The 26,246-nt window shown below is 34.2% G+C and overlaps 1 protein-coding gene and 1 pseudogene across 1 annotated transcript; both read right to left on the reverse strand.

The window, feature by feature from the left end:
- Window positions 1-1,433: 1,433 nt before the first annotated feature.
- LOC100514602 (olfactory receptor 5AC2-like) lies at window positions 1,434-2,353 on the reverse strand (annotated as a pseudogene).
- Window positions 2,354-22,016: 19,663 nt separating this feature from the next.
- LOC100514252 (olfactory receptor 5AC1-like) lies at window positions 22,017-22,940 on the reverse strand. Its single transcript, XM_003132723.3, has one exon. The coding sequence runs from the start codon at window positions 22,938-22,940 to the stop codon at window positions 22,017-22,019; it is 924 nt and encodes a 307-aa protein (XP_003132771.3).
- Window positions 22,941-26,246: the final 3,306 nt, after the last annotated feature.

The raw sequence follows: 26,246 nt of genomic DNA on the forward strand, positions 1-26,246 counted from the left end.
TTCTAGATGTAATTTTATCTGCCAGTTTACAAGGAATACATTATTTTCGTCACAAAGATTCTTTTGGCCAGAGCTACACTGTGAAAAATTCTGTAGGAACCATGAACCAGTTTCTTCAACAAATAAATGACATGAAAAAATCAGGAAGAAAAACCTTTTTATATTAAAAGAGACTTAAAAACCATCATTAAAATGCAATAGCTAGACTTTGTTTATATCCTGTTTCAAACAAAGACACAGCAAAATTTTTGAGATGTATTACAAATATTGAATGCCTATAGATATCAAATATTAATCAACTGTTATTAAGTTTGCAATATATGACAATTGTGCCTTGTTTAGATTAATATAAAATGTTTTTTAGCATTGTATTGCTAAAGGGTTAATAAAAATTTGATTTTGGCTTTAACAATTCAGTCATGAAATATCATTGCAGAAATCAGAAGCATTAAATACCGCCATACACTCAACCTAAAAAAAAAGTTCACACAGAGATGTACACAGGGGAGTACATTTATTTTTTCAAAATGACAACAATATTTTAAAAGTTTATAATAGAACATAAAGAGTAAATTCATAGTAAATTGGTAGCTTAGATTGAGCTCACAAGATCCTAGTCTCAGATTTGAGAGATCACGACCTCAATTTTGTATCCACAGCCATATACTTTATTGCAAACAAAATACTCACGTAAGTAGTGTATAGGGAATCTGTAATATCTGAAAAGTCTATATCTTGAGATATCTCCAAAATCTGCAGATTCATGAGTATCATATGATATCCAGTATGAAATTTAGTGTGTGGATTTCCAGATATGGGAAGTTTTACATTTTGATGTTCCATCACTCCATTCAAGACAGCTTCCTTTTTTTTCAGTTGTTCAGATGCATCAGTTTTTTAAACCTCCTCATTTTTCTTCACTTTCCTCACTTTTATTTGAAAAACATTTTTTTCTGTCAAGAACCTAAGTTTCTATCACTTTACCATGATGTGGTAGAGCATCCCCTAGTCTTGTTTACATGCAGGTCTACCTCAGTGAGTTAGCGTCAGTCATGAACCAAATGACTCACACTTATATACCAGCCTCAGTTACTGTCAGTTATTTAAAAAAATTAATAAAATTAGGAGGAGGAGTTCCCTGCAGAGAGCAAATTTTCAAAGCCTAAAGTTCAGATAAAAAGGAATTACAATATTTCTAATTAACTGTGAATGATGTGAGTCATTTCAACTGAAGTAGTAACTACAACTGCAATAGTAATTTCCACATCCAAGTAAACATTGCTTGAAGCTGGGTTCCTTCAGCCAGTGCTTGGTGACCATGACCTCTGTTGCTCTGATGAAAGGGGAGAACTGTGGCCAATGTGCAAGACTTGGGGACCTGTTTATGCAAAGAGTGAAAGGAGGAAGAATTTGAAATTTCCCTTGAGAGGTGTTTACTTCTTTGCAACTCTTCTCAAGGTACCTATAACCTCTTTATTTCTTAAGCTGTAAATAAATGGGTTTAGCAGGGGAATTATAATCATGTAAAATAGGGAATACATTTTTGTCCTGATCTTCAGCTAGGCCCAATGCAGGGTGCACACACATGAAAATGAGAGTGCTGTAATAAAATGAGACAGAGAGCAGATGGGCACTGCACGTGGAGAAGGCTTTGCTTCTGCCCTTCTCAGACTTTGTCTTCAGAATGTCAAAGAGCCCACAAGTATAAGAGATTATGATGGTCATTAAAATGGATATTTGTATAAAAGCTGCAAAAATAAGTATCATAGTGCATTAATGGATGAGTCACATGAAATTTTGAACAGTTACAAAATTTCACAGTAGAAATAATGTATTATGCTAGATCTACAGAAAGTCAATTTTAATAATAAACTTGCATGACTCAGGGGATGCAGAAAGCCAATTGCATATGCAATACTTATTAAGTAACTGCAGATTCTGTTGGCCATCACCACTGGATAAAGCAAGGGGTTACGTATGGCTACATAACAGTCATAGGCCATCACTACCAGGAGGAAACATTCTGTAGTTGCAATGGAAGCAAAAAAGTAAAATTGGGTGATGCACCCAGCTAGGGATATCATTGCAGCCTTGTCTAAGAAATTGACCAGTATCCTAGGTGTTACAGAGGTTGAAGTGCAAGCATCTGCAAAGGCTAAACCACCAAGGAACATATACATAGGTGGGTCAATGTGGGCATCTTTCCAAATAAAAACCATCAGTCCAAGACTGCCCACCATGGTGATGAGGTAGCTGGACAGAACACAATGAAGAGGAGGACCTGCAGCCATGGTTGCTCAGTAAGCTCTATAAGAACAAACTCAGTCACCAAAGTCTTGTTTCCTTCTGACATACCCACACTTGATCCCTGTAATGTGAAAATATGTGACAAAGACAATCACTAAAGATTACACAAAGTTGTGGCATTGTATTTGCAAATTAAATTGTATCCTACTGTCGCTTTCCATTTAGTTGATAGTTTTCAAAGTTTAATTTTCATCCTATGGTGAGTCTGTTTAAAAATTCTGTGTTTATGTATCTGACCCTAAAATTGGGAAAAAAATAAAAAACAAAACTAAGTGCAAATATGAGAGTTTATACTAAACCTATATGGAAACTATTGCAGAAAAAAAAGAGATGCAAGTGCAAAACCATTGCATGTGGGAAATAAATAAACTAATGATTCAATAGGCATAACCACGCAAGAAAAAATCCATAAGCAAAGAGGAAAAGCAATAATATGTGGGAAAAGAATCTGTGACACATTTTGCATATTTAGGGTTAGTAAGGATAACACACGCACAAAAGAAACCTCTTGCAATATAGATGAGAACAAATTAAATGACCCCGTGAAACGAAGGATGAGAAAATATGAACAGACGTGTTTATGAAAGAGCAAGTCAATGTGACCAATAAATATATGAAACAATTATCATCCTCCTTAATAATTAGTGATTTTCTTTAAATTGGTGCATTATTTTTACTTATCAAATAAGCAAAAATGCAAAATGAGAAATATTATCCACTGATGACAGGAAAGTAAGAAAGGAAGCATTTTCTAATATAACTGGTGAATATAAATTTTAACAGTCTTTCAAATCTGACCTTACCTGACAAAATTAGAAATTTATGTAAACTTGGATCAACCAGTCTTATTCCTGAATATACATTCTATAAATAATATAACTCATGTACAAGAATAAAGTACATGTAATAGTGTGTATATGTCAATCCCAAACTCCTAATTTATCTCACCCACCCCTGCTTTCCCTTTTGGCAACTGTAAGTTTGTTTTCTATGTCTGTAAGTCTATTTCTCTTTTGTAAATAATTTCATATTATCATTTTTTTTAGATTCCACAAAGAGGTGATATCACATGACTTCACCTAATATGAGAATCTCTAGGTCCCTCATATTGCTGCAAATGCTGCTATATATAAAATAGATAAAGAACAAGGACCTACTGTATAGCACAGAGAACTATACTCAGTATCTTGCAGTGATACATAATGGAAAAGAATCTGAAAAATAATATTTACACATATATACATATGAATAACTGAATCACTTTGCTCTACACCTGAAACCAACGTGATATTATAAATTAGATATACTTCAATTAAGAAAAAAACACATTTGAGAGTTCCCGTTGGGGTGCAGTGGTTAACGAATCTGACTAGGAACCATGAGGTTGCGGGTTCGATCCCTGCCCTTGCTCAGTGGGTTAACGATCTGGCGTTGCTGTGAGCTGTGGTGTAGGTCACAGATGCGGCTCAGATCCTGCGTTGCTGTGGCTCTGGTGTAGGCCAGTGGCTACAGCTCCGATTCCACCCCTAGCCTGGGAACCTGCATATGCCACGGGAGCGGCCCAAGAAATGGCAAAAAGACAAAAAAAAAAAAAAAAAACACTTTGTTTTAAGCATTAAAAAACATTATTTTCTGAAAAAGAATAAAATACAAGGCTATTTATAAGATGTTGTTCATGAGCTCAAAGCCTAGAAACAGAAAGAATACTCACAGCTATAGAATGATTGAGTAAACCATGGTTCAGTATTACTGTGGACTATTTTTTCAGACATAAAATAAGTCTATTTTAACTTGATGAGTTATCCAAGGGTGGATCCCTTGCCTGGGAACTCCATATGCCGTGGGCAGCAGAAAAAGGTGGGGAGGAGCAGAAATCAAAACACAGAATTGAATTTTCCATATATGTTGGAGAGAATATATAACTTCCTATGTTCCTTGAAAGAGAAACAAAAATAACTTACCACAAGAATAATAATAATTAAAAATAACTTATTTTAAAAATCCATTTCATAATTGTATAGCCATACCTCTTGACACATAATACACAGACACAGTGAATGAAAATGCATTAAAAGAACTAGATTTGTTTAACAAGGTGGGAGAACAATGAGTTGCTATTCTCCATCCTCACTAAACTACATAAAAAAAAGTTTTAATATATTTAAATTACTAAACACATGCCCAAAGTGGTCCCCATTATAGACAGCCACCAAAATTAAAGGCTCAGGTTATCTTCATTCAGCAAAATTACAAATAAGGAATATAAAAGCTGTAGCTGTGTCTCAATTCTAAACCCTCTACATTCTAAAATAAAAGTTAATGCTGTTGAATCATTCTTATTGTGGTTACTTTAATTTTTTCCACCTACGTCATTCTTCTGTTAAAGTTGATTATTTATGAAATTTTGTAAAAATATCTCCTTTGCAATAAGCCATCCTCTCCCACCTGTCCAGTTTTTGATGACTGGTTGAGAAAAATCTCAGTGCTTCTCTGTAATTTTAATTTCTCACATAGGTATATTACATAGATGTTGTGTTATCTAAAGACCAAATCGCAAACTCTAAGTGATGGAAAATGTAGAAATCACTGCACTCTCACCTAGTTCCTGCAAAACATTGGGAAATCAGAAAATGATTGGTTTCCTGAAGAAATGTAGACAATGAGGCAGTGATTTCTGGCACACTGATTTTCATCAGTGACTTCAAAATAAGTGTAGATTATGTTTATTACTGCTATTTCTAAACTTTCAATTTAATAAACAAAGAAAGAAGGCTATCACTAAGGGGCAGGAGAAAGACGGCAAAAGCAGAAGCACAGTTGTAAAGAGAATTATTCTATACAAATAAATTAGTTAATTAAAGAAGATATATCTTGAGTTATTTTCTTAGTACTCGCTCCAGGACTTTTAATATGCATCTTATCATAATCTACTTCAGACAGATACTCATTTAACACTAGTAAGATAAGTAAAACTTTTACATCTACATACCTTACAAAACCATTGTTATAAGTGATTGTTTAATATAATGTTATATCTCTTAAATTAGCTGGGAGATAAATGGAGAGAAATATGCATTTTTATAGAATTTGTCACATTAACCTTCTTAATTACCTTTTATGATTTTCTTCATTTATCATAATTTTATCTCAATTGAAGTATAGTTGATTTATAGTATTATGGGTTTATGGCATACAACAGAGTAATTCAATGGTTTTGTAGATTATACTCTATAAAGTTCTTATATTTGCTATGTTCTGTGTTGTACAATACATTCTTGTAGTTTATCTAATTTATATATAGTAGTTTGGACCTCTTAATCCCCCATGTTGACCCTCCCACCATTAGTATTTCCACTGACAATGACCAGTATGTTTGCTGTATCTATGATAATTTTTCTGTTTTGTTATATTCTTTCAACTTTTTTCATTTTTTTTTTTTTGTATTTCACATATAAGTGATGGCATACAGTACTTGTTTTTCTCTGTCTAACTCATTTCACTAAGCATAATATACTATAGGTCCATCCATGTTGTGGCAAATGGCAAAATTTTATTCTTTTTATAGCTGAGTAATTTTCCTGTGTGTGTGTATGTATATGTGTGTGTGATGAATACTTGGGTTGCTTCCGCATCTTGGCTATTGTAAATAACACTGCCATGAATATTGGAGTACACATAGCTTTTTTAAATAGCATTTTAACTTTCTTCAGCTTTGGTTGTTCCATTTGCAATTTTTTCAAGGGATCTCTATAATGTTTTCCATAGTGGTAGCACCAATTTCCATTTCCACCAACAATGTGGTAGGGTTTCTTTCCTCCACATCCTCTCTAACATTCATTACTTGTAGAAATTTTGTGGGATTTTTTTTGCCCACACCCATGGCATGCAGAAGTTTCCAGGCCAGGGATCGAACCTGTGCCATAGCAGTGATAATGCCAGATCCTTAACACACTAGGCCACCAGGGACCTCCACTTGTAGAACTTTTAATGATAGCCCTTCTGAGAGGTGTGAGGCGATTGTGCTTTTGATTTGCATTTCTCTCGTGATTAGCAATTTGAACGTCATTTCATGTGCCTGTTAGCCATCTGTGTATCTCCCTTGGAAAAAAGTTTATTCCAATCTTCTGCCCATTTTTTCACTAGGTTTTCTGTTTTTTTGATATTGAGTTGTATGAGCTGTTTATATATTTTTATATTAACCCCTTATCAGTTATATCAATTGCAAACATTTTCTGCCATTCAGTGGTGTCTTTTCATTTTTTCAGTGGGTTTCCTTCACTGTGCAAAAGTTTTTAAGTTTAACTAGGTCCCTTTTGTTTGGTTTTTGTTTTATTTCCTTTACATTAGGAGATAGATCCAAAAGAACAATATTGCTACAATTTATGTCAAAGAATGTTGTGCCTGTGTATTCTTCTAGAGTTTTATGGTTTCTGGTCTTACATGTGGACTTTTAATTAATTTTCAGTTTATTTTTGTATATGGCTGTGAGAAAATGTTATACTTTTATTGTTTTACACATAGCTGTCCAGTTTTCCCAGCACCAGTTAATGAAGAAACTGTCTTCTCTCCATTGTATATTCTTGCCTTCTTTGTCACAGAATTATTGACCATAAGTGCATGGGTTTATTTATGGGATCTCTACTATTTTCTGTTGATCTATGAGTCTTTTTTGTGCCAACACAATGCTCTTTTGATTACTGTAGCTATGTAGTATAGTCTGGAATCAGGGAGTGTGAATCTTACTTTTTTAGCAAGATTTATTTGGTCGTTTGGGATCTTTTGTGGTTCCATGAAGAGGTTCATTTTCGAAACATTAGAGAAAGTTTTCTGAAGTCAATAATAAGAGTTCAATACTATATAATATTAGAGATTTAGAACGAGCTGTTTCCAAGTATATTTTGGGAATCAGTTAACTACTGCCACCAATACATACTATTGAAATGTAAAGAGCCAGAGATCCTGACTTTGATGGAACTCAGAAATGGAGAAGCAAATGAGAATCCCCAGCTGACAAGGACCTGATCTGAGTCAGGATTAATAAGGGTTGAACTAATGGACACTCTCTATAATTTGAAATTTAATTTACAGCCTCTTATTATCAGCCCAGCACTCAGTTAGAGGAGATGTTTCTGGAACTGGTGGAAATATCTACTATTAATGCCCATTGCTCCTCATATAGTATTGAAAAGTTACTCAGTGAAAATGTTATCAAATTTGCTGTTGTCAAACCAAACTTTTGCTAATTTCCCCTGGCAGTTTCTCATTATCTCAAGTAATTACCACTCTCATGGCACCTTGTTAGCTTTCTCTTTTCTCTAGCAGAGCAAAGATGATCACTCTCAAGTCTGGTGTAAGATAGGGTTTAAAATGAATGGGCTGTATTTCAGTCATCATAGCTGGCTTCATCCTGCTTTCTAAAAGTCCTAAAAGAGCTTACATTGAAAGGAAGCCTCCATTGGGCCAGCATATCCTCAGTCAGCTACCAAAAGGTTTTTCCCTGGGACAGTTTCTTCTCACTTAATTACTTACCTTGCATATGTATCTAAATCCATCTCTTAAGAGGAGAGCTAACTATCCCAAAAGACTTGCTCCAAGATCCTCTGTGCCATTTAAAAACAGGCTTACAATTACACCTTTATAGCCCACTAAACTATGAGGCAAAAAGTTTTTATTTTCTTTACCCCCAATTTACCTTGATTCTCCTTATTGGAAATATTATAATTTACAGTTTTCAATAGTTCAAGAATATATTAACAAAAATAAGACTACATATAATACTAACAACTAAACAGGTAACTGGGAAATCTGGTGGTAGCTAATTTGTCCAAAAGAGGTATTTACATTTGCAAATTTTCAAGCATTCCATCTGGCCTCCCTACCTCTGTCTAACACCCTCTTTAGGTTGTCCTAAATAGGACTGGTAGCTGTTTATTCTCTCACAGTGATCAGTCCTCTGTGGTTGCAAACAGGTGACCAACGCAAAAATGCTGGCCAGCTATTGATACTCCTATGGGCTGTTAAGAGTGAATAAACATTTATAGAACTTACAGATGATATGGATCAATCTTGCGGCAGGATCCCAGTATTATATTGTTTGAAAATTCAACTTTTATGTTTATAGAGAAGAATAACATACTTGACTTCTTTGGCCTTAGCTTGGACTTTAATGTCATACAGACACCAAGTTCTGTTTATCTGCCATTACATTCTCCACTAAGCATATAATCACCATATCGATTTTGTTCTCTGCTCCCTGGTTAACAGTCCCTGAAGTATTTAACATGACACTGCATAAGTATAATAATGGGGATTTAAAGTTATGTTCAGAAATAGTCGTCAAGTGTACAGAATTCCCTCAAAATAGCAATAGGATTTCAACATCCTGTTAAACCAGCTTCCATTGATAAAAGTTCTGTGAAGGATAAAGTAAATGTATTATGGCCTGGCTATGGCTCTTGTGAATGGAATATCATAGTTGACACAGATGTGAGAAATAACAAACTCAGGTCTTAACATCATTTCTGTTCAGATAATCAAGCATGCAAGATGGTCCTTAAATTGATATAAAGAATACATATTAAAGTATGGAGATCTGTGAAGATCAAAATGTCCCAACCATCATTATCTTTCAGAAGAATATAGTGGTTTCCAAGCTGAGACTTTAAGATGGATCTGATTTATTTCTGTATGAAACTGCTTCATCCAGATAATTTTTGAAAAACATATGTAATACATTCAGTTGATATTTATTTATTTGTACATTTTGTCACACAAAAGTAATTACTGTTGGCCCGTAAAAATTAATTTAATCCTTTTTATCCATATTGTTTCTATAAAGAATGTAAACTGGAAAAATCCACATCTCTCCACAAATTCTCAAAGAAAAAAAAAAACTACAGATGAACAATGAGAACAAAAACATTCATAAAACACACCTTCAGTATAACTAGGAAGCCAAGAATGCTATGAACTTTAATTTATAGGTTTGAAGTAAATTACACCCCTTCACTCTGGAGACTGCACCAGATTAAAGGGAAGATGGAAACTCTACAGAAAAGGAGAGAGAGAAAGAGAACTGAGGCCTCAGAGTAGCAGAACACAGATAAAATCAGTCCCCCAAATAGGAAGTTCAATCTTGAGTGAGGGAAATAGTGAGATCCAGCCTGACTCTTGGTAGGTAAGAGCAAAGACCATGGAGTATCAAAAGAATTATCTTTCACTTTCTCAGCTAAATTACTCCATCAGATTACTCAAATTACTTAGCTTTAAAAATAATAACTGTTTTTTGAGTTCCTTTCATGGCTCAGTGGTTAGCAAACCTGACTAGGATCCATGAGGATGTGAGTTCAATACTTGGCCTCACTCAGTGGGTTAAGGATTTGACATTGCCCTGAGCTGTGGTGCAGATAGAAGATGTGGCTCAGAGCCCAAGCTGCTATAGCTATAGCATAGATCGGAAGCTGTAGCTCTGATTCCACCCCTAGCCTGGGAACTGCCACATGTCATGGGTGCATCCCTAAAAATCCAAAAATAAAAGAATTTGATTCCACTTTGGAGTCCACAGAGATCATAGATGAAGGACCTGGAACCATATAAGGAAGAAGAGTTTCCAAAATTTCTAGTATCTCAGCTGAGCCCTGTGTTTCAGTCATCTTCACTAATGGACCAGATTTGTGAATGAGTTGCACTGGAAAATCTAGACCAATTGTGTCTACAGATGCCTGTAGACCAGCTGACATTACACAGAGCAAAATAATTGTCCATTTGAGCCTGGCCAAACCTCAGAATTGTGAGAGTTAACAACTTGATTGTTGATAGGTCACTAAATGTTGATCACTTTTTATGCATAAAGAAATAATACAATCATTAAGAAAAGTCATGAGAACAGCATGAGGAAAGCTAAAGTAAAAAGACTTAAAAATAATCAGAGAAAAATAATTGATATAGCTGATGTGCAAGTAAAATCCAACATATATATAATAAATCCCTGAAGAAAAAATAAGTCAGTATAAAATTATGAAAATTATAATCTGAGAAAATGTTTCAGAATAAATATACGTTAATCTATATAAGTCCATTGTGTACTTTGTAAAATAATGGAAATAATCAACTTGAGACATATTATATTAAAATTATTACATTTGGAGTTCCCTGGTGGCCTAGCAGTTGAAGATCTTGCATTGTCACTGCTGTGGTGTGGGTTTGATCCCTGACCTGGGAACTTCTGAGTGTTGTGGGCATGGCCAAAATAAAAGTATCAAATTTCAAAATAAAATACTCTCTGGACATCTAGATCAAGGAAAGGAAAACAAGTTGGCATCACATTTTTTCAATGGCAACATATATCCAGACATATTCAGTGGAGAAATATTTATAGAAATTCAGAAAAAGGAATTTGCAATGGTTTATAATTATAACCTTATTTTTCTTTCTGTCTCTAGTCTTTCCCTATTTTTAATCTGCTTTTATGCTTCCACCAAAATTGAACCTTCGAAATGTATTTTTTTATCTTGCTCATTACCTTTCATAGGTACCCATTTATCTATAATAAAGTCCAACCCATTAGCATGAAATAAATGGTTTTGCATCATCCAATCCCTGCTTACACCCCATTCCCCTATCACCTAATAACTTAGAGCATAATCTTTATGTATTATACTCCCTTATCCTGGAATGAGTGCCTTGTGACTCCCACTGATTCTGTCAGGAATCTAATCTTGCATCAGTGAAATCTCTTCTTGAAAGTTGTCTTTGATTCTCTTCCATCATTATCATACTGCTGAGCAATGTTTCATATTTCTGCCTCAACACCTTGTACTAACTTCCTTTTTCTTTCTTTATCCCTTTTTACTGCACTATAGTTGATTCACAATATTGTGTTAGTTTCAGGTGTACAGTAAAGTGATTTGTTTATTTAGTTATAGTCTTTTTTTCAGTTACATATGATTTTTTATTCTATGATTTTTATTTTTCCCTTATAGTTGATTTATAGTGTTTTGTCAATTTCTACCATAGAGCAAAGTGACCCAGTCATATATATGTGTGTGTGTGTGTGTGTGTGTATACACTTATATTTATATTTGTATATATGTTCTTTTTCTCACATTGTCCTTCCATCACAAGTGACTGGATATAATTCCCTGTGCTATACAGCAGCATATCATTGCTCTTCCACTCCAAAAGCAATAGTTTGCATCGGTTAACCCCAGACTCCCAGTCCATCCCACTCCCTCTTGGCAACCACAAGGCTCTTCTCCAAGTCCATGAGTTTCTCTCTGTGGAAAGATTCATTTATACTGTCATTATTTTTTTATTATTTTTCACTCTAATTTATTATAAAATATTGAATATCGTTCCATGTGCTATACAGTAAATCCTTGCTGTTTATTTTATATATGGTAATTTGAATCTGTTAATCCTATAGCCCCAATTTCTCCTTCTCCCTCCACTCCACCTTTGGTAACCCTAAGTTTATCTCCTATATCTGTGATTCTGTTTGTTTTGTAACTAAGTTCAAATTTACTACTTTTTAGATTTCACGTGTAAGTTGTATAATATTTGTCTTTCTCCATCTGGCTTACTTCATTTAGTATGATAATCTCTATGTCCAACTCTATTGCTGAAAATGGCATTATTTCATTTTTATGATAAGTAATATTCCATTATACATACCTACACCTTCTCTATCCATGTGTTTGTTGAGGGACACTTAGATTGCTTCTATGTCGTGGCTATTATATGTAGTGCTGCTATGAACATTGTAGTACAATACCTTTTTGAATTAGAGCTTTTATCTTTTCCAGATATATGAATAGGAGTGTGATTGCTGGATCATATGGCAACTCTTTCTTAAGGAACCTCCGTACTGTTTTCCAAAGTGGCTTCACCAATTTATATTCTCACCAACAGTGTAGGAGGTCCTTTCCCTTCACGCTCTCTCCAGCATATTTTTATTTGTAGACTTCTTTATCCTGGCCCTTCTGACCAGTGTGAGGTGATATATATTGTATTTTTGAGTGTACTTCTTTGATAGCACTTTCATTCTCTATCACAGTCAACATGTTGACAAATCTATTTCCTTCTTTAGATTGTGAATTCCTTGAAAAGAATAATCATGATTAAGTTTATCTATGAGATGTTTAATAAGCTTTCTTGAAAAGCAATGTGTGAATGATTGAATGAACTAATAAATTGGCTGGCATAAGTAATAAAAATTAAGGCCCAAAGTAAACTAACAGCTTTTGGGATGATCAAACTTGGGATGATCAAACTTGGGATGATCAAACTTGGGATGATCAAACTTCTTAGGATTCTAATGGACACAATTTAGAAATTAAGAAAGATGTAGAAGGCTTTCCATTTGAGGATAAAGGAGTGACAGGAGAAAAGTCATAGAAGAAGGTAAATTACATATTTAATGCAGGAATACAGAATATTTGTTTGGTTACTTTATGGATCTCCACACAAAGCTAAGGAATGTAGACTCTATCAGGTAGCCAAAAAAAGAAGTACTAGAAGATTAATGAGCGATATGAAATGACAAAAAGTAGTATCTTGTATTTCTATTTTCCTCAGTTAAAAAGTAATTTCTAAAAGTGCTAGTCCCATAACATTTCTATATATTTTCAAGTATACAGCTAGAACCTGGAACAAAATATATGAAACATAGGAAACTGTTTTTTTCAAACAGCAGGAAATAGGCAGACAGAACTGCTGTGACCCAAAAAATATTCAGTGAACTCTTTAATATTTTATTAAATGCTAGTTTAGATGTTGCTGTGAAAGTATTTTTGTACCTGTAATCAATACATATAATTAGCTGACTTTACATGAAGGAGATTACTCTCAATAATGTACACAAGCCTTATACAATCATTTGAAACACTTGATAATAAAGACAGAGGATTCCCCAAGAAGAGGGAATTCTACCTCAAGACTGTAGTATGGAAATAGTCTATTTCCATACTACAGCCTGTTTCCAGCCTACCAGCCTTTCAACCTAGATTTCAGACTTGCCAGTCCACACAATCATGTGAGCCAATTTCTTTAAATAAATATGTTGGCTCTTTGGAGAACTCTGACATATATATATGGTCTGCTGAAAATTTTCAAAGACTATCAGTGTAATTCAATGGCTGAAGACATAGTCTTTTCAAAAAATAGGCTGGAATAACTGGATATCTATATGAAGAAAAATGAACCTCAACTCTTAACATCTCATACACAAAAAGTAAAATTGAATAACTCTTAGAGCTAAATGTTAAAACTAGTACTATAAAACTTCTAGAATAAAACTCAGGACAAGATTTCTCTGATCTTAGGCTAGCCACATGTTTCTCAGATAAAATAATAATAATAATAATAATAATATGTAGTGACCATAAAAAAATTATATGGGAATTCAACAAAAAATATTAACTGGAATGAAATATTAATTATGGATCAATAATGGTAACTTACATGTGGTTCATTAAGCATTATTTTAATCTCATTTCTGCACTTGATGCTGAAATAAAGAATTTGTTGATTCACAGAACTAAATTGAGAATTATCTAGGTATTAACCCTCTGCATAAAATATACTTAGGAAATTGTCCTTAAACTCTTAGTTCATGCAATATATGTGGAAATGGAATGACCAGAGGGAAAAGTATATTTATCTTTGGAAAATTAAATTTACAGTTAGGTGAATGCTTGTATTGAATATCTATGAAAATCTCAAGTAATAGTGGATAATGAGAGGAAAGGATGTATAAGTCCTGGTGATTGTTAGTTTTAGTACATCTATTTTTATCCATCAAATGGTATTTAAACTGTCATGTTAAAAAGTATAAGAATACATATCAAATTATGCCAAATGAACCAAAAATATACAATACAGAATATACAATCTCTACAGTGAATAGTGTTAGGATAGCTGAACAGTCACACACAAATGAGTGAAATTGGACCACTATCTTATACTATACACAAAAATTAGCTCAAAATAGACTAAGGACTTGAATGTAAGATCTGAAACCATGAAATTTCTAGAATAAAACATTGGAGTTAAGCTCTTTGACATCAATCTTAGCAAATGCTTTTTGGATTTGACAATAAAAGCATAAGCAATAAAAGCAAAAATGAACAAGTGATACTATATCAAACTGATTATCTTCTGCATAGAAAAGGAAACCAACAAGAAAATGAAAAAGCAACATACCAAATGGAAAAAGATATTTGTAAATTATATATCTGGTAAGAGATTAATATCCAAAATATAAAAGGAACTCATACAACTCAATAGCAAAAAACAAATCTGATTTTAAAAGGGGCAAAGAACCTGAAAAGACATTTTTCCAAAGAAGACACAAATGGCTAGCAGGTACATAAAAAGTGTTCAACATCACTAATCATCAGGAAAATGAAAATCAAAACCATGATGAAATGTCACCTCACACCTTTTAGAATGACTATTACCAAAAAAGCCCCAATAAATAATAAGTGTTGGTGAGGACCTGGCAGTATAAATTGGTGCAGCCTCTATGGAAAATAGTATGGAAGTTTCTCAGAAAAATCAAAAATAGAACTACCATATAATTCAGCAGTTCCACTTCTAAGTATTTATCCAAATGAAACCACTATCCCAAAGAAATAGCTGTACCTCTATGTTTATTACAGCACTATTTACAGTAGCCAAGATATGGAAATAATAAGTGCATATATACCACAATGTCCTTATAGATATATTGTGATATATATGTACAGTGGAATAGTATTCAGCCATAAACAGAAAGAAATAATGCCATTTGTGACAACATGGATGGACCATGATGGTATTATGCTAAGTGAAATAAGTCAGAGAAAGAGAAGTACGAGCTCACTTATATATGGAATTTAAGAAAATTAAAAAAAGAACCAAACAAAAACAAAAATAAGCTCATAGAAAGGGAGAACAGATTGTGATTGCCAGAGGTGAGGTTTTTGGGTTGAGCAAAATAAATGAAAGTGGTCAAAATGTACAAATTTCCAGTTATAGAATGAATAAGTCCTGGGGAGGTAATGCACACCTTTGTAACTACAGTTAACAATACTGTATTGTATATTTGAAAGTTGCTAAGAGAGTAGATCTTAAAAGCTGTCATCGCAAGAAAAAAAAACTTGTAACTGTGTGTGGTGATGGATGTTAAGTAAAATTATTGTGGTAACCAATTCTCAATACACACTTAAATCATTATTGTGTACCCCTAAAACTAATATTATATGTTAGTTATATCTCAAAAAAGGAGGTAGATCTCAAGTAAATTTTTTAAGTATAAGAAGATCTCCCATCTCTGTATCTGAGAAAACTGACAAAGGTGTTTCCCACTTTATTAACTATATTCAAATAAAGATATTTATCTAATCAAGCCAGAAAATCCTCTATGCCATTATTACATCTGATTTTTATTATCAAGTGTTTAAATTATCCATTCAAGTTCTTAATTAAACTGCTGATTTCTGGGTTATGAGTAATATGATAATATCCATACGGTGTTAAGTTTCTTAGTCCAATTTATTACATGAGCTACAGTGAAATGTGCATTTAGCCCAATGACATAGAGCCTATGGGACAAATTTTACACATACCCACTGATTGAACCTTCTGTGGCCTCAGTCACAGGGTAAGTGAATCCCAAAGTTCAACAAATAATTTTTAAAGTCAACATTCATTTCAGTGAGGTCCTACTGTGTGGCACAGGGAACTATATCCGATCTCTTAGGAAAGAACATGATGGAAGATGATACGAGGGAAAAAAAATGATTATGTGTGTGTGTGAGATAAAGAGAGCGACTGGGTCACTTTGTTTTGCAGCAGAAATTGTTATAACATTGTAAATCAACTATACTTTAATTTAAAAATAAATAAAAATTAAAGGCTCTTTTCAAGCTGCCAGATACAACTACTAAGTGTCCTGTACACTAGCCTTATCATGCCCATTGGGTCTATTTGCTCTTGCCTTCTTCAGCTAATATGTTATCCTTGGTCTGCAAGGTAAAGGGCTACAGATGTCCAAAATGCATCTTGTCTCATTTCTGGATCATCTGTAAATGAACCAGGTAGCTTGCTTTTCTTTATCAGGTGAACACTCATATAAAGTCCAGACCATTTACCGTAAGGAGCTAGGACTGGTATCTCCTTGGGGTGTCCAATATTTAATCTCAGTAACAGAGTTATAACTTGGTCATGAATACAAAAGTAAGTAATACTTCCTCCAGAGCAACCACTAGTGGATACTCCTGTGTATATGCGTCCCGTTTAGTCAATGAGCTCTGTGTGTTACCTCATTTTGGGGACCATTCCTCTGGCCTTGTTCATATGCAGTGGTTATCTCAGATTTTTAAATTATCTGCTATCTTTCCCTGGAGGGAACTACTTCCACCAGATCCCAATAACAGACCTGCATTTTGTTTTCCAAAGTGTTCTTTCTTGCTGCACACCAAGTAATTTAAATCCTAAAACCCCTTAAGAATGCCACTGTCTGATAATGTTGGTATTTGCCAGGGACTCCAATCTTCCTACAACTACATAGCAGATATATTTAAAATAATTTATGACTTAGAATGGTAAGCTTCCAAAAAGACTGAGTTCAACTTATATCTCTAATTTTTTTCTCAACTCCATTAAAATTCAGATTTCTGGAGTTCCCATTATGGTGCAGTGGTTAACGAATCCGACTAGGAACCATGAGGTTGCGGGTTTGATCCCTGGGCTTGCTCAGTGGGTTAACCATCTGGCACTGCCATGAGCTGTGGTGTAGGTTGCAGACACAGCTTTGATTCGTGTTGCTGTGGCTCTGGAATAGGCTGGTGGCCTCAGCTCCAATTGGACCCCTAGCCTGGGAATCTCCATATGCTGTGGGAGCGGCCCAAGAAAAGGCAAAAAAAAAAAACAACAACAAAAAATTCAGATTTCTTTTTTATTTTCATTTATTTATATGCATTTTTTTTGTACTGTACAGTCTGGTGACCCAGTTACACATACATGTATACATTATTTTTTCTCACATTACATGTTCCATCATAAGTGACTAGATAAGAGTTCCCAGTGCTATACAGCAGGATCCCATTGCTAATTTGAGTAACACAGTATAGGGCTTAATAAAATGCTCAAGTGCAATAAATACACTCACCAACAGGAAAATAGCTCTTTCTTTACCTAGATAGTCTTCAAAGATAGTAATTTATTCCATACTATTTGTAGAACGTATACTGTTGTCCCAATTCAAGATATTCCCCCCAATTTTATGGATTAGGCAAGGCCCTATATTTTAGATGAATAAAAAACTAGCCATTTTGAATTAGTCATAAATACTACAGTTTTCAATTCCTCTTAGGTGTCTTCCTCCTCTGAAAGATAAATTACCACAATATTTTCAACGTAATAAACTATGGATTTCCCTCTTCTAGGGATCAAATCTGTATCTTCTCTAACTGAGGTATATGATTACACAGAAGTGATTAACTATTCAAACATGTGTTGAAGACTTTGCAAAATTAAAAAAAATTGTTTGACTTTTCTTCTGAAATTGGAATAAAAACATAAATCCTTGGCCAAGTCTATAGTAGTATACAAGACACCTTTACTTCAGTTGTACTGCTTTTTTTTTGGCCTTTTTTTGTCTTTTTAGGGATGTACCCATGGTATATGGAGGTTCCTAGGCTAGGGGTCAAATCAGAGCTGTAGCCACTGGCCAAGGCACTGCCATAGCAATGCAGGATCTAAGCCATATCTGTGACCTACACCACTGCTTATGGCAACACCAGATCCTTAACCCAATGAGTGAGGCCAGGGACCAAACCCATGTCCTCATGGATGCTAGTCAAGTTCATTAACCACTGAGCCATGATGGGAACTCCTCACTATACTTCTTAAACTGCTTTCATCATAACTTGCACAGAGAAAGTTATCAGTAGAACTATTTTCTTTGGTACTTAGTGGTCATGCGTATGAAGTCCATTTGAATAAATATCCCGTTTCTACCATCTCTTAAGTCAAGGAAGAAATTTATTGTTGTCCTCCAAGGATTTGGTATTCCTTAATATTCACTACAGAGGAGAGTTTGCACAATTCTAGAGCTTCTCATTTGTACGTCAAAGTAGAAATGAGTGGAGGTCATCTTGACTAATAGCTGACAAATGATAGTAAGCAATGGCAAAGTCCTCCATTCCCGCAACATATCAAATCCAATAAAATATCCAAATAGAAGTGACATTTCCACAGGCTAGTCTTAGACTTTTTTACATGTTCATAATTGTAATTTAATATATCCTTGGAACCTGCTAGCACAGCATCACATTATCTTCAAAGTTTTGTCTTTGGCCCTCTAATGTTACCCTCTCTGTCTCTAGTTCATACCACCATGTATTATATTTCAGTTTCTGGTAATCCCAGGAAACTGTTCACCAACACAAACCCATTTAACTTAATCATACATCTTTGGATTTTCCTGCTGCAATTTCACAAGTATATCTCAATTCTCTTTTATTTCTTTTACCCTAAGAAATAGAGTATCCCCAAACATTGCTCACTCACTTTATTTTCCCAATATCCTTTGACAGATCCCAAAAAGGAGTAAAGAGAACAAATTTATTAAGGTATTTTTAGCGAGGCAGTTAACCAAGCTATCAGGCATTTTCCAGCTCCCATCCCATAATAATTCACCACCAAATTTTGTATAGGACCCTCACTGATTCATTTCTTTTGCTGTCATTACCATCTTCTATTTTAAAAATTTGTCTCATCACTCTTGGTCTATTTCTTTGTGTTCTTCTGATGTAATTTCCACTTTGCCAATGCCTGTTAATGACAAACGGGCAATGTTTCTAGCTATTCTCTCTATTTACCATTGTTTATTAGCCCATTTTGCTAAGTCATATAAATTTTGTTATATCATCTAAATTCCATTGATAAGATTTGTCCCCCATAAGTTGCCTCAAAAAACTTCCACTACCTCAAACCAAAGATTAGTTTTTAGCTATCCTAGTACCAAAATCTCAGAAGATCCTCCCTACCCATCCTTCACCACAAGGGCCATGTAATAAGACCACTCTAGGAGAATTCAAATATAGAATGAGAACCAAATTCACAAGATGCAGTAGGCATTCCCAGTGTTTATTTAACCAGGTTTATTACCCAAATTGACTTAGCTTTATGCAAAAAATATCAAACAAGTAAAGCAGCAGAGTATATAGCAGCAACATGACAGAGGCCTTGCATATCCAGATACAGTTTCCAAAGTCTCATTCACTGAATGCAGACTGATCTAAGTACAGATTACTCAACACGGGGAAGGTGCAGGGAAGGTGTCAGTTCTCTCAGCTTAAATAATTTCCTTGTCATTCAACACTTAGAAAGATATATACCTCACATTCACTTTTTGGTGCACTTGCATTCCATAGAATATGGGATGTACTATAAATAGCCTTGAGATATTTGACATACAATATACTTTTGAACATTTCAGAACATAATCAGTTCATACCAACTCCAGATAGAATCTAATTTATCCCAAGGTCCTGGAGTTGACCTTGAAAAATTATACAAATGTCAATTCCTCAAGAGGCCCTCAAACTGGAGGAAAATACTAAAGTTCAACTTAACCCTTTATTTTCAAAGTAATATGTACAATAGCTGGGATATTGTTGAAGATAATCCTGAGAAAATCATGTATTACTTGTGCAACTGCAAAAATATTACAAGACTTCATAACACATACAGTAGTTCCCCCTTATCCATGATTTTGCTTTCCAGTTTCTGTTACCCAAGGTCAACAATGGTCCAAAAATATTAAATGGAAAATTCCAGAAATAATCAATTCATAAGTTTTAAATTGTACACCATTTTGAGTACTGTGATGAAATTTCATGCCATCCCACTCCATTCTGCCTGGGATGTAAACCGTCCCTTTGTCTGGCATACATGCTATATATTTTACCTGCCCTTGGTCACTTAGTAGTTATCTGGGTTGTCAGATTGACTGTTGCAGTATCACAGAGTTTATGTTCAAGTCACCTTCATTTTACTTAATAATGGCCTCAAAGCACAAGGGTAGTAATGCTGGCAAGTTGGATTTTCCAAAGAAAAACCATAGTGTTTCCTTTATGAGAAAAGATGAAAGTTCTCAATAGGAAAGAAAAAAATCATATCCTGAGGTTGGTAAGATCTATGATAAGAATAAATATTCCACCAGTGAAATTGTGAAGAAAGAAAAAAAAATTGGAGTTCCTGTTGTGGTACAGGGTAAACTTATCCTACTAATATCCATGAGGATGCAGATTTGATCCCTGGCCTTGATTAGTGGGTCAGGATCCAGCATTGCTGTGAACTGTGGTGTAGGTTGCAGACAAGACTCAGATCTCATGTTGCTGTGGCTGTAGTGTAGGCCAGCAGCTGTAGCTCCAATTTGAGCCCTAGTTTGGGAATTTCCATATGCCATGGATAGGATCCTAAAAAACAAATAAGTAAATAAATATTTTTTAATATATTTTAAAAAGAAAAAGAATTGTGTGCTAGTTTTGTTGTTGCACCTCAAACTGCAAAAGTTACAGCCACAGTGTGTGATAAGTACTTGGTATAGATGGAAAGCACATTAAAGTTGTGGGTGGAAAACAGTAACGGAAAACAGGGTTCAATGCTATCAGCAATTTCAGGCATCCCCTGGGGGTCTTGAACATATTCCCCACAGATAAGGGGACACTACCGTGGTTAGCTTTGCAAATACTTCAAGTAAAATATGCTGTGCCAAGTACATTAGTTACACATACATAAGTGATCTTTAAAAACATGTAAGGTTTACTTTTAAAGGACTAATAGTAAATTATAGAAAAAAAATTTTTCTTAACAAAGAAATTAAAATGTTGACCAGTCTTAGTTTGCAAAATGAGTTGCAAAGACTGATATTGCTCCTGCTTTCATTCCCAGTCAGCTCCTGCTAAAAGTGATAGACTAGTAATGCAATCAAGGATGATCTCTGAAATTGCTTTTTATTGAACTAAAATATCTCTAAATTTCTGTTATTGAATATCATGCCACATGCAAGAGCCATGATTAAAATAGTTCATGGAGTTATAAATTTGAGCTGGGGTTGATTTTTTTGCTCCACTCTTTAGCTCATGCCAGCTTCCATTTTTCTTCTTGAGATCCACCAAATTTTTAGAATTTTTTTACCTTTTCCTAACTTTCACCACTGAATAATATTTCTTTCAGGAATATATTTGGTCAAGAAGCAGACTTTTATTTTTACTAGTCTACTGGAATTGCTGTGTGAGGCAGAGAACAGTGAAGCCTTATTATCTGGCAGGTCTGGAGCAGTGAGCTGGGCTCACTCAGGAAACAAGTGAATAACCCTATATGCCAGCCTCACTTACAGCTATTTCTCAGTAAAATTCTCAATTGCTATCTAGAGTTTTTAAAGTTCCCAGGAGAGCAGCTAATCGGCAAAAGCTAAATGCTTAGATAAAAATGGAGCACGATATTTATAAATGAGCTAGTTATAGGTAAGTTTACCAAACTTTCCTCCATATCCAAGTAAACATAATAGGAAGCTGGGGTCCTTCACACAGAGCTCATTGGCCAACCTGACCAGTAGACCACTAAATAAATGCCTGAGTCAAGCTAATATTTGGGACATGAGATTTTTTTCAACTAACAGTAAAGAAGAAACAGTTTGAAAACTGTCTAGCAACTATTTATTTATTCAATTTTCTTCTCAAGGCACCTATAACCTCTTTGTTCCTCAGGCTATAAATAAAAGGATTTAGTAAAGGAATTATTATTGTGTAAAACAAAGAATATATTTTGCCATGACCTTCAGAGGGACCAGACGCAGGACGCACATACATGAAGAAGAGAGTTCCATAGAACAAGGAAACAGAGAGCAGGTGGGCACTGCACGTGGTAAAGGCTTTGCTCCTGCCCTTTTCAGACTTATTTTTCAGGATGACAAAAAGGACACCAGTATAAGAGACTATTATGGCTATAAATGTGAAGACTTGTATAAAGGCTGAAAAGATGAAAACCAAAAGTATATTAACTGTAGGATCAGTGCAAGAAATTTTGAAGACTTGTAAAATTTCACAGTAGAAATGATGTATTATGTTGGACCTGCAGAAACTTAATCTAAATAAAAATCCTATGTGAATTGCTGAATGTAGAAAACCAGTGAAATATGAAACACCTATAAACTGAATGCAGAGTCTAGTAGATATCACCACTGGATAAAGCAAGGGGTTGCATATGGCTACATAGCGGTCATAGGCCATCACCACCAGGAGGAAACATTCTGTGGTGGCACTGAAACCAAAAAAATAAAACTGGGCCATACAGTCAGAGAGAGGTATCAAATGACTGTTTGATAAAAAATTTATAAGCATCTTGGGAGTCACAGAGGATGAAGAACAAGCATCTGCAAAGGCTAAACTGCCCAGGAATAAGTACATGGGGGTGTGAAGATGGGGGTCCTTCCAGATAAGAAAAATCAGTCCAAGGTTGCCCACCATGGTGGTGAGGTAGATGACCAAGAACACCAGGAACAGGGGGATCTGCCACCCCAGAAGATCTGTAAGTCCTATGAGGACAAACTCAGTCACCAGTGTCTTATTTTCTTCTTCCATACCCAACTGGCTAATCACTACAATGAAAGAATAAATGAGCAAATATTCATAAAAGTATCATAAACCAGTGATTTTTATGTATCTAACATATTCATAAGAGGTTCTTTTCATTTAATTAGTAGTTAAAAATTTTTACCTTTATTTCTCTTTTATATGCATTCAATATTACCCATAACAAAAAGTTTTAAAATGGTACTCACCTAAAGTTACTGGTAAATTTAATGCAAATTCTTTTAAATCTAACATGGGTTAGATACATTTTTTAAAATGTACATGCTCATGTTAAAATTCATATGGAAGAAAATAATTTCCAAGATTTCCCAGGAAAAATATAAATATTACGATGAGCCAGGAATAACTTAATTGATGTTGAACTATATTATAGAAACAGAATAATCAAAACATTAAGTTTGTGGCATAAGTAAAGGGAAGAAGATCCGTGCAATGATATAGAAAGGCCAGAATCAGATTCCAAAAAGTGGAAATGTGGCCAAAGTCAGATAGGATATTTCAATTCAGTAGGAAATGGGTGATTGATTTAATGGATTGTGAAGACATTTTTTCTCTCAGTCTGGAAATAAATAAGGTTAGGCTCTTATCCCACACCATAGATATTATCTATGAAATTTAGGAGACATAGGGAACAAAGAACTCTTTATCCAAGAGAAGAAGGTCAGTGTAAAAACATAGCTACTATGTAGTTTGAATGCTAGCAAAATATGTAACAGAGAGTCAAGATCCATATAATAGGTTGGGAAATCTATTTTACCATGCATTTGAAACTCATAGAATTATATGTGTAATATAATAATAATTGTTAAGTATAGATTTAAAAAGGCGGTCTAAAAGAAGAATGAGTGGAGGATATGAATAAGCATGTTTACAGATGAATCAATCAAATAACAAATAAATAGAAGATACTAAATTTCTATGTCATAGATGCGCACATGTGCACAGACATGTACAAACACATGAATACCTCCTTTCTCATGTATCAAAAGAGCAGAAATTAAAATGAAAGAAAACACTCACTGCTGACTGAAGTGAGGAAAGTGACATTCTCATATTTTACTTGTGGAAATATGGATTGCAACACCCTTTTGAAAATCAATTTTATATGACTATTTAATTTCAAACACATATATCCTTTCACCTACCATTCTCTTTTATATATTCTAGAAATAAAAGCAACACTATACAAAGATAATCAATACATTATTGTTCAAGGTAGCAGAGACCAGATATATCAACAGTGAAATAGTTAATAAATTGTACTGTATGCATGCTATAAAATATGCCAGCCACAAAAAGCATACCTGACTTTGATTTTGAAATTTCTACAATGTGCAGTTATAAGAAAAGTAAGATACAAAGAAGTATGAAAATTTTGATATCAACAAGTGACAACAAATCAAACAAGTGACATAATTTTAAATCTATTTTACATACATGGAGAAACATGAATAATAGACACTAAGTTTATAGCACTGGTTTTTGTGGAGCGAGTTAGAGCACAGATTGGAATGAGAGAAATGCAGGAAAGTGAAAGTCAAAAGGACAGTTCTATAAGAAAAGCAGCATACATGGAGTTTCCTGGCAGCATAGCAGGTTAAGGGTCCAGTGTTGTCACTGCTGAAGCTCTGGTTACTGCTCTGGCATAGGTTCAACCCTGACCCCAGAAATTGCACATGCCATGGACACAGCCAAAAAGAAAGGGAGAGAGGAAAGAGAGAAAAAAGAGAGGGAGGAAAAAAGGAAGGAGGGAAGAAAGGAAGGAAGGAAGGGAGGGAGGGAGGGAGGAAGGAAGGAAGGAGGGAAGAAAGGAAGGAAGGAAGGAAAGAAGGAAGGAAGGAAGGAAGGAAAGAAGGAGGAGGAAGGAGGAAGGGAGAAAAGCAGCATATATATATTATGATTCTCTATCACATAAAACTGTAACTCATTCATATGTGTGCAGCTCTATATACATACATAAAGACTGTGGGAAAGAATGGTCTGCAACATATTAGTAATGGAGAAAAACAAGAACACTGAAATCCTGTTGTCACCTTTTTAAGGATATGTTTTGGCACTAAAAATTAAAATGTAAAATTAGGATATAATCATGTTTAATTTTTGTGCATAAATATCAGTTAAATGCAAAAAATGACCTTTAGGGAAATTAGCATTTATTTTGAGTATTATTAATGGGAGTTAACTTTTGACCCATTGAAAGTAGATGTATTTTTTTCATATTCCAAAGGTACCTATAGTCATATACTACAAGGATTTAAATAGTTAACACATTTTTTATTTATTTTTATAATTTCAATAAATTTTTATTAAATTCATTCCTGCATATTTATTGCTTTGTCACCATTGTGAACAAAATATTTGGTGATGACATGAATGAACTCCAAAAAAAAAAGAATTTTCTTGTGAATATAGACCCTTTTAGATTATCTTGAAAAGGAAAATAAATACATTTAGGCATACAGGTTGTTAACTATTTCCACTTGTGAAAATTTTTTCACGAATTTATAGTCATACTTCTCAATAGTTATGGAATACAAAAAATTTTTACCTCAAGGATATACGAGAAAAACTGAGTTTGTCTAGTTTTAAAATATGAAAAAATGCTCTTTTCCTGAGAGCCAATGATCAGCAGATGTAGGATCATGAGATATTATCTTATTCTCACTAAAATAAGTGAAGAATTTAAGAGTTTTAGAATTTTTACTTTTAAATATATACCTGCAGAGAGCCCTCAGATTTACAAATCAGGCAAAAAATATTAATTGGAAATTAAGAACCTTAAGTAATATTTATTTACCCTACATAAACTGGTCCAACTTTCTTTATAACCTCAAGTAACCAAGTTATTGCTACTACTGCTCATAGTTCCAATAATGTATAATTTAGACATGGATAGTAACCTTTGTGAATTTTTTTTTCCTCAAGAGTTATGTGATACATAAGACAAGGAATCTTTTGAAGTTACCTTCAGTAACTTTAGCCTATATTCTTATGATTCCATGAAATTAAAGAATTTTTATTGTATACAATAAATCAGAAGCCAGAATTCCCTATTTTGAAACAGTACAAATAAGTTAAATTTGAGCTGCATAGCCTATGTGTCAATTATGAAAACTTCATTTTGTAAAATAAACTGATTTTTTGTATTATGGCTATTTTTCTACTTTTAATTCTATTAATCAAAGTTTATTATTTTAAAATGTCTCAAAACATGTATTATTTACACAGTAAAAGTTCTAACTGAAATATGCCTGTTCAGACAAACATTTAAGTCTGTCTGCCCAGAGTTTGACT

The sequence above is a fragment of the Sus scrofa genome, chromosome 13 (assembly GCF_054392235.1).
Source record: "Sus scrofa isolate SSC_HxYL_T2T_F1_AM1 chromosome 13, Sscrofa_HxYL_maternal_Yorkshire_Landrace_v2.0, whole genome shotgun sequence".
Classification (NCBI taxonomy): Eukaryota; Metazoa; Chordata; class Mammalia; order Artiodactyla; family Suidae; genus Sus; species Sus scrofa.